This window comes from Hemiscyllium ocellatum, chromosome 13, assembly GCF_020745735.1.
Source record: "Hemiscyllium ocellatum isolate sHemOce1 chromosome 13, sHemOce1.pat.X.cur, whole genome shotgun sequence".
NCBI lineage: Eukaryota > Metazoa > Chordata > Chondrichthyes > Orectolobiformes > Hemiscylliidae > Hemiscyllium > Hemiscyllium ocellatum.
Window position 1 is genome coordinate 64500104 of NC_083413.1, and position 10510 is coordinate 64510613.

Genomic DNA, 10510 nt, shown 5'->3' on the forward strand with positions numbered 1-10510 from the left:
TGGCCATTTAATGACAACTCTGTGATGAGGAATGTTTTTGCAGATTATTGTACAGATCTGTGAAATGAATTGTGGCCTGAATGCGGAGGGAGTGGTAGATTTTGGTCTGCACATATTTTAGTCAGTGCAAACACTTCTTTCTCTGATGTTGTGGACTTCATCACAATATGCTCATAGTAATAGAGGTGTGGCAGTTGATCACCAATAGAATGGAATCTCCTGATGAAAATAGGCCTATGAAATAAATTGTTATATTCTTCACGTGGACCTGCTGGTTGTGACATGCTGCATACAGGTTCTGGTGAACTGGCTCTGCCGACAAGTTGACATCCAAGATATGTTTTGACCAAATGTTCCACATGTTTCTCTATCCATTGCCATCATACTTTGCTCTTGAGATTTGCTTAACATCAGCCAATCCCAAAGTAAACCTGTGAGCCAGTATCCCTAGAGTGGGTCAAAGCATCTGAAGAATGACAGGAGAAGTGTGCTCCAAGCACATGGTTTCAAATGGTAGAGTACACCTTCAATACTCCATTCTTCCAGTTTCCAGCTTGGATTCTGTGGTCGGACGTCATCCACTTCTGGATGTTTGCCTGACTCTGTGTTTCTCTGGGTGTAACATGAACTGTCAGAAACTGCAAGAATAATTCTGTTTGCTTCTCTAGTGAGGATCTATATGCATGTTGCTTCTTCAGTCTTGATGAGAGTTAGTCAGTGATGTTTACCTCTCCAGCTATTTGGACCACTGGAGTATCATCCAATGAGCAGCCGCTTCCTCTTTCCTGCAGCTAACACTTCAACTTACCTGACATGTGATGTTGGACATGCGATACACTATCTAGTTGCTCAGATCCATCCCAATATAATTGCATCCATCTTTCCTGAGTCACAACTATAGCTATTTTAAATTCTTTTTCTGTCTCATCTGATGGAAAACATTTCTTGGAAATGTGGCATTTAATGTCACCACATAATGGTCCCTCACATCATTCATTGCACATTCATCATCTGCTTTTTTTCACTCTTGTCAGACATAACACTTGCATTGAAGAGCAGTAATCTCTCTCACCGTGCTTGCTGCATCACCCTCACCCCACCCAAAAATAGACTGCAACTGTCAGCAGGCTTTTCAAACATCTCCAGCCACTCTCTCCATTTCATGCTGATGCTGCCGTCAAATCAAACAGCTCGATTCCTTGACGTCAACCTATCAATGCCAGCAAATGCTGTTGTGTGATTCCTCAGAGTCAGTATATTAGCCATGAAGAAACTTGCTCATAATGCCCTCACTACATCATAGTGTGTGAACTGAAGGAGTAAAGATCTCAGGCTCTATCTTACCTTGGATCACTTGGAGCACAACACTCTAGTGGAAGCATGTTCCTGTGTTGTAGAATGAGGGTTCCCTAACATTTGACTCATGAATACCAGCTCTTATGATCACAATTCCATGTAAAGGTGTAATTTTAAAGATCTGACTTATGAACATTTTCTGTACTTACAAACAGCTACTTAACATTTCCCTGCATTGTGTTACGACTTGCGTACCTATTAACATGCTAACATACTGAACAATGGAGCCCGTTCATAGAATCCCTAGAGTTTGGAAACTGGCCATTTGGCCCAACAAGTCCACATCGACGTTCTGAAGAGTATCCCACCCAGACCCATTCCCACATCCTATTATTTTACATTTCCCCTGACTAATGTACCCAACCTACACATTCCTGAACACTATGGGCAATTTAGCATGGCCAATTCACCTAATCTGCACATCTTTGGCCTCTGGGAGGAAACCCACATGGAGAATGTAAAAATACCACACAGTCACCCAAGGCTGGAACCGAAACAGTGTCTCTGGTGCTGTGAGGCAGCTGTGCAGACCACTGAGCCACTGTGCCGCTCAAACATCCTGGGGACTGTCTGTAATAGTGCTTTGTTAGCCCAGGCACTTGTATACCTGTGTAATGTAATGTTTCACATACTAGTTCATCACAATGACAATACCTACAGTAACTTTGTTATGTTACGAGGGATAACATGAGCACTGCTGCAGCAGGTAAAACACCTTTGGGAGGCAAATTCACACTAAATGCCACGACACAATCCTAAACTTTTCTAATTATATTCATTGCCAGTGTCACATCTTAGTGCAACACTTGAAGTCTCAAACTTAATATTATTTGACATCATTTAATCTCTCTCCAGATTAATTGCCTTTCAAAATATACAATCTGACCTTCCAGTGCCAAGTCAAGTGACCTCATATGTAATACAGAGTTTATCTTACAGTATCTTATCGCAGTGTCATGTAGTATCTAATACTCGAGTTCATACACAATTATCATCATCACATACAGATATCTGGAAGGGTTGTGGGGCTGAAAGTGAGTTGGGTCAGACCAGGTTTACAACAAATCAAGTCTGATCTTGGCTACTTTTAGATGCTTGAACTCGCAAGCAAATAGAAGGTCTGTAAAATCATTGTGTCCTAGCCAGAGTGATTCAACTTCAGACTGGTTTAAAAGTAACCACGCCAGTCTTTTAAACACCAAAGTGTGGTTGTCATGTAGTACTGCCTTTTGTTATTGCACACAGCTTCACTGATTAAAGCTTTGGTTCTAGCTTTCCCATGCGAGTAAGTGGAATGGTACTGAGATGAGTTATTTATAACGCTTTCTCTAGCTGACAGCACAAATGATACGTCATGTGTTTGCAAGACAGATTTGTAGACCGGCAGTTTAATCATTTTGTTGCCTGGCTGCAGTTATTAAGCAGTATTTTCTTGGATTAGTGTCTGTTTTAATGCACAAAGCTTAAGGACGTAAGGGAACTGTTATTATGTAAAATATTCTAAAGGGCGTTATACCTTGTTATAGTTACATTTGAGTTCTTGGGTCAGATATATAGAGTATTGTCCATATCTCCGAATTAGCACAGATAGCTTGATTGTTCTTTGCCTGAATTTCCTGAAAATCTCAACTTGTATATTTATCGTTAAGACTCCATTTCTCTGAAATGCAAATGCAGAAATTTGACCTTGAATTTTTTTGGGAGGAAGAAGGAAGAGAAGCGGGAGATTAATTGGCCACTGAAGCCTGGCAATAAAATCCTGGCCGTCTGATAACTCCTGTCCATTTTCCTGCCTTCCCTCATAAGCCTTGACTGAATTGTGGACCAAAAATCTGTCTAATTCAAATTTTGAACAAAAATAAGGATGCAAACTCACTGCAATCGGAGGCATTATAATCTTACAACCGAGCCCTCAGAGAGAAGAAATTCCTCCTCATCGCAGTGTGAAGTAAGATGCTCTTTCTTTAGAAATGATGCCACTTTTGTCCCTGCCCACCAGGAATAGATTCCTCCCAGATGGGGCAACATCCTCTCAGTGTCCAGCCTGTTCAGCCCCTCCTCATAAAAGTATTAATAAAATCACCTCTCATCATTCTAAATACCAATCCCCATAAGCCCAACAGGGTCAATATGTCCTCAGAAGTCAAGGCCACCTTCTTGGGAGTCAAATCAGTGATCTTTCTGTGAACTGCTTCTAATATGATTATATCCCTCCTTCAGCAAGTAAACCAGAAGTCTCTGGAGGACTTTAGGTGTGATCTCCCATTCAAAAATGAATTCGTCAATAAAGTATTTTTAAAGTGTAGCCACTGCTGAAATTTCTACATTCAAACAACCAATTTGCACGCACAAACAGCAAAATACTGATATAGACTCACTATGTGGCAGAATAGTGAGGAATTTTTTGCCATTCATGAGGGGGTTTTAAAACCTTTCTTTTGGAACCTTGCTGATAGGTAAGGGCAAGTGAAAATCCCAGCCAGGTATGAGATTTAGAAGCAAAAACAGAAGTTGCTGGAAAGCTCAGCAGGTCTAGCAGCATCTGTGCAGAGAAATCAGAGGTAACATTTCAGGTCTGGGTGACCCTTCCTCAGAACAGTTCAGAGGAAGGGTCACTGGACCTGAAGTGCTGACAATAATCCCAAATTAAACTAGTCCCATCTACCAGCGCTTGGTCATATCCATCCAAACCTTTGCTATTGTTTACTTATCCAAATGTCTCATGTGTTGTAACTGTATTCGCACCTACCACTTCCTCTGGAAGTTCATCCACACACGAACCACTCTCTGTGTAAATGAAAATTGGGTCTCTCGTATCTTTTTAAAATCTTTCTCCTGTCACCTTAAATATGCCCCTTACCTTGAAATCTCCCACTCTCAGGAAAATGGTGTTTGTGGATCTTACAGAATTCATGAGCAGACTATCGAGCATCTGTGAGATCCGCAGGTTCCCAGCCATCTGTGTGTGAAAATACTGCCTGACTCAGGCATTCTGTACATTTTGTATTTGTTGGCTTGCTAACAGACTGGAGACAGTTTTACCCAAAACTGTCTGATGTAAATCAGGGGTCTGATTGGCCCCATGTTTCACACTCCATCTGATCTTTTAATATCAACGTTTGCTTGTATTGCTATTTACTAATAAAAAGACTGTTTTTGGCAGTCATATCTTTACAGTAGCTGAAATTGCCTTTTAAAATTCAGGATGCCAGGAGACTGAATTTCTTCCACGTGTAAAAATACCTTGTTCTCAGAAGTGTGCATGTGCAAATTGGAATGAGCTCTTGATCTATCAGAGCATTGGCCTTTCTTGACTAAGCAATATGTCCTTTTAAAAACCAGGGAGTTACATAATACATAATAATATACATTGATAGACTGGGTGGGATACAAAATGGTTGTTTATGCAGTGTCAAGAAAATTAGGGAAAGGTTATATGGAATTAGTGCCTTCAACATTTTAATTTGGAAAGCAAATGACAGACGCTACAATGTGAATATCTGTAATATTTATGGCTGTTGACTGTATTGAAGATGTAAAATTTCAATTTTTTTCTCTCTTTAACGAGCACCCGCAGGAGAATATGTTTCACTGCAGGGTACTATATGATGACGACACAGCCTATGCACCATTCAGAACTGGGATGGAACTGGAAGAGGATGTTAAAATTTACCTGGAAGATAAAGTGGAGTTGATCAATGTCCCTGTGCCCCAGTTCAGAGGTGGTGACGCTGCTGATATCATCCATGACTTTCAGCGAGTGAGTACTAAGCATGAAGTAATAAGCTTTTGAGTGATTGAGGCATTAGTTTTTTTAAAAAAATGTAACAAGAAAACAAAGCTTCTAATATCACTGTTGTAGTTTTATGCTGTTACTTGCCAGGATTAAAACAGAGGACTATGAGAAATTGAGGGCTGCAGATGCTGGAAATCAGAATCCAAAAGCGTGGTGCTGGAAAAGTTCAGCAGGTCAGGCAGCATCCAAAGAGCAGGAAAGTCGAAGTTACAGGCATAAGCCCTTCACATTTCTGATGAAGGGCTTATGCCCAAAATGTCGACTCTCCTGCTCCTCGGATGCTGCCTGATTTCCTGTGCTTTTCCAGTGCAATACTTTACATCCAGGATTAAAACAAATTCTGATTCTTGAATTATTAACAGTTGTATAAGTATTCAGTAACTTAGTATTAGGGCACAGTTGCATTTACGCCATTTTAGATCCCTCAAATTCTCAAATTCAGTCCAACCTGGGAAATGTTAAATAAATGATAGATGTTTTGTCTTATAGATAGTGGCTAGGCAGTGGGAGAGGTAGTAGTCAGTGTGGGATAGGTAGGGGAGAGGTGTGAAGGAAATGAAGAGTTGCTTGCTCCCAATTAATTTCTCAGAGTTGATTTCTGAGCAACATTCATAAGCCTGGCCTGTTAGTTAATTAGCATTCCGCAGCCCTGTTAGTCAATGAGCATCTCAATGAGGTTTCCTGTCAATACTACTTATCGAAAAGTGTGGTGCTGGGAAGGCACAGCAGGTCAGGCAGTATCCGAAGAGTAGGACAGTTGACGTTTCGGGCATAAGCCCTTCATCAGAAATGGGGGTGAAGGGGGCTGAAAGATAAATAGGTGGATGGGGATGGGGCTGGGTGGAAGGTAGCTAGGAAGGTGACAGGTAGGTACAGGTGGGGGTGATGGTGATATGTCCATGTGGAGTGGATAGGTGGGAAGGAAGATGGACAGGTAGGACAGTTCACGAGGGTGGTGCCAATTTGCAAGGTTGGATCTGGGATGAGGTGGGGGGAGGGGAGATAAGGAAACTGGAGAAATTGACATTGATGCCGTGTGGTTGGAGGGTCCCAAGGTGGAAGATGAGGCACTTTTCCTCCAGGCTTCAGGTGGATTGGATTTGACGGTGGTGGAGGCCCAGGACTTGCATGTCCTTGGTGAAGTGGGAGGGGGAGTTGAAGTGGTTGGCCATAGGGCGGTGGGGTTGTTTCGAGCATGTGTCCCAGAGGTGTTCCCTGTAACATTCCTTGAGTTGGCGTGCTGTATTTTCCTGTACTGAAACGAATACAGAATGTAACAGAGAGTTCATTAAAGTAACACTGTGAAGGATCATTTCTTCCTCCTTCAAAATACAAAACAGCTGCTAATGTTAGTTGTTCTTATCTTTGTTTATGGTAACCTCTTTGGAAATTGCACCCCTGTGTCTGAGTTTTGAATCTCAGGAGCACAGGTTATGGGTTTAGGATGTATATTGACACAGGAAAGATTTTCCATCCAATAGTTAAGTTCTGCATTGGGAGTATGCATTTGTTAAATACACAGTGGAGTCCAGAGAATCCCATGTGGGGGGAAAGGAAAGAAAATAATTTCTACAACTGAAAACATTTCCTTTTTTGTAGAGGTTGACTGCTTATCATGACATTTCTCTGGATAAATGCTATGTTATTGAACTGAACACCACCATTGTAATGCCACCTCGCAACCTCTGGGAACTGCTTACCAATGTGAAGGCAAGTGATCTTTTTTTCTTATTGCCCTTTAAGCAATCCCGTTGAATTTTGTAAAAATGAGGAATATTCGGTTTAGTAATAATGGATTGGGTTTTCAATGTGACAAATGGAAATGAAAACTGATACTTCTGATAATGGGCAACCGCTCTGCCATGACATACTGTCCTAACATGTCAATGTTTGCTGTAGACTTTGTTTTAGTCAACAACTAAATTATTCATCTTCACAGAAGGGAACCTACCTCCCCCAGACTTATGTAATTCATGAGGAGATGGAAGTCATAGAACAAGTCAGCAACATGCAGCAATTGGGTGCCTTTATCCACCGACTGTGCAGTGGAAAAGAAACCTACAAGCTGAAACGCAGGAATGCTAAGAGAGGTAAAGCCTGTTTCTTTTATTCTGTTGCTCCCAGTGTGGATTTTACATTCTATTCCATGTGAATGGTACCCATATGGATATGATTACTAACCCGATTGCATCTGATAACAGATAAATTTATCTTAAGGAACTATTGTCAATTTAATTTTAGTCATTTCCCCTATCTTACTAATAACTTTATTATAAGAGATGGTAAATTCAAGAACCGCTAAAGCTTATTAAAATATGGTTAACTGATTGAGTCTGCCACAATCACTCAATATCCGACTAGAAGGCGGATATTGAAAAGAGGTGGACTTTGACTAAAACTTTCGAGTTGAACTTTACTTTGAAGGCCAGAATTGGGAATATTGTTCAATAGAGAAATGAACCTCATTTGGGGTTGGTAGGGCCTGACAGATACTATTCTATACTTGGAAACTGTGACAGATTGTGTCCCACAGTAACCTAAACATCGTCGAAAAGTGTGACACTGGAAAAGCACAGCAGGTCAGGCAGCATCCAAGAAGCTGGCCAGTCAACATTTCGGGCATAAGCCCTTCATCAGGGATGTGTGAATCAGAATCTCCTGCCCCTTGGATGCTACCTGACCGGCTGTGCTTTTCCAGCACTACACATTTCGACTTTGACTCTCCAGCATCTGCAATTCTCACTTTCTCCTAACCTCAACATAAACTGACAATATTAATCAGTCAGGCTAGTTTGACACCCCAATTCAGAGTATATCCAGAATAGTGTACTGAAAGGAAAGCTGATACATTTCAAACTGCTTAGCATAAGAAATTGGCTGTTCAGCATCTTAAGACTGCCCTGTTATTCTGTATGCTCATGGCTGATCTGCCCCAAGCCTCAATTCCTCTTTCGTGCCAGTCCTTCATAGCCCTCAGCTCCTCAATATTTCAAATGCCTATGTAGTTCCTTTTTAAATCCTTTCAGTGATCTTGCATCCTTAACCCACTGTGGTAGAGAATTCCAGACATTCATAATCCTCTTGGAGAAAAAAATAGTCCTTCACATCTCCGTTTTACATTACCATCCTGTTATTCTGTACCTAGGTCCACAGTTCAAGATTCCACCACTCATTTAAATATCTACCCTGCCAAATGCCCTCAGAATCTTATATGTTTCAAAAAGATCACCCTCTATCCTTCTAAACTTCTGATGAATAAAAGTCTAACGTGTTTAGCTGCTTTTGATAAGTCAACTCCTTCATCCCCTGAATCAGCTCAGTGAATTACTTTTGAACTGCCCTCAATGCCAGTATATAATTTCTTAAATATAAGGGCAAAAACTATTACATTATTCTACGTGGAACCTCCCTAACACTCTGTACAATTGTAACACAACTCCTCTATTTTTAAACTACAACTGCCTAGCTTTACGTGCCAATATTCCACTTGTCTTTGGAATTACTTGCTACATCTGCATGCTAACTTTTGTGTTTAATGCACAAGAACACCAAGATCCCTTTGTCGTTCATGTTTGGAGTCTGTTTCCAATACAATATTGGGCTGCCTTTTGATTCTAACCAACTAAAGTGCATGACTTCACACTTTGTACACAAAGCATCATCTGCCAAACTTTTGCCCACCCACTCAGTCTATCTATATCCTTTTGCAGATTCCTTATATCCTCATCATCACATGCCCTCCCACCTATTTTTGTATCATTGCCATGAATAAGAACAGTTTAAGGTCTTGCTTGCCCTCAGGGGTCTTCATGCTGCTCTGAGCACACACAAACAAATGAAACCTTTTACAGCTTCAACACATATTTTTATAAGGACAGTGGGATGAATACATTGTATTGTTTTTAATTAGTTATCTTATTAAAAGAGCTGGAATAAGCTATCATACAATAAAATTCAATATGTTGACAGTGATCATTAAACTGCTTATGGAACAATAATTATAATTCAGCATAGTCATGTTAAAAATAAAATGAACATGGACACACTTTAATGCAGAATAACAAATTTGTAGCTTTAAACAGGGCATCATTTCTTACTTTGGTAAAATATGATTGCTTTTTGAAAACAAAATCCTGGAAGAAATATAATTTCTATATATCAAAAATATTTCAGCATAATGCACTTTTTGGTAACTCTCCTTCATAAATGTTTACATCCATTCTTGTAATGAAAAATAGCCATGTAACCTTGTTAAACTGAAGATATAATTACAGTGTAAAGATTTACACAGACAGTTCCTATTATAAATGTCATTTGAATTTACTGTGGAAATATAAGTATGTGGAGAGAATGTAGAATTTTAGAGTAGGGAGTGAATTGTCTCTAAATTCCCTGATCTAATTAATGCCTGCAGAGTAACCCTGCTCCACCTTAGTGCTGCCAGTAGGTATGAAAATGGATGACGATTATGCAAAATTAATGTTCAAAAATAAAATTGAGCAGTGGTTATCTCTGTGCATTTGTAGTGTGTATCAATTATGTTTTCCCTTCCTATTTCAGCCATTGAAAAGCGTGCTGTCAAGAGCTGCCAGCGTTTCAGACACTTTGTAAATGTATTTGTGGTTGAAACATCCGTCTGTGAAAGAAACTGAAGTCACAAAGTCAATTGCTTGCAGTATCTATGTTATTCAAGGCACTGCTGCTTGCACATATTCTTGCATTCAAGATATATATTAGTTTCCTGCACTCTTGTTCATGTTTCTGTGATGATTCTGCAATCCTGCTGTTTAAGTGGTCACAATTGCATTTTAACACTGTATTAGTTGCTTTCTACAGTCCAACAGCCTTTATGCTGATGAACAAATCAGTACAATGGATAGTCTCTCCCCCCACCTCTTAAACTGCATGGCTGTATTCGTTGAACATTTCAGTTAGGAGTATGTATTTAACAGCATAATTAATAAGTTTCAATTGAAAAGACAAAGTAACAAAATGACTATTTCAGCCAAAACAAGAGAAGAGGGATGTATATCTGAGCCAAAAATGAGCATTGTGTGTTCTTACATTGTAAATGTAGCATAGAAGTAATGACATGCCTGAAAGAATAAATCGGAATCAAAGTTTGACTCAATTTTTCTTCTTGGCTCCATCTCTATCTTCACTGTTTCCTTAGTGCAATTTGGAACTGTTTATCAGATGTGTTGTGTAAGTAATGGTCATAGTCACATCCTTGCATGAGTTTATCTGATCAGCCCTATGCACAGACAAAATGTTTGAGAACCAGGCTGAGCACACAGCATGTTGACGTTTCAGAGAGCAGGCCAATTATTCTTTGTTCCTTCATAGATCAACGGACGA

The 10510-nt window shown here is 40.0% G+C and overlaps 1 protein-coding gene across 2 annotated transcripts in view; it reads left to right on the plus strand.

Annotated features, from left to right (window-relative positions):
- Positions 1-10283, plus strand: part of LOC132821919 (integral membrane protein 2C-like) — a 71716-nt gene extending 61433 nt beyond the window's left edge. The window contains exons 3-6 of one of the 2 annotated variants that reach the window (XM_060834881.1): positions 4925-5116; positions 6752-6862; positions 7092-7242; positions 9713-10283. In XM_060834881.1, coding sequence (XP_060690864.1) covers positions 4925-5116; positions 6752-6862; positions 7092-7242; positions 9713-9804 — 546 coding nt within the window. In that variant the 3' untranslated portion in view covers positions 9805-10283. The remainder of the gene's footprint in view (positions 1-4924; positions 5117-6751; positions 6863-7091; positions 7243-9712) is intronic. The other variant, XM_060834882.1, reaches the window with a different exon arrangement.
- Positions 10284-10510: the final 227 nt, after the last annotated feature.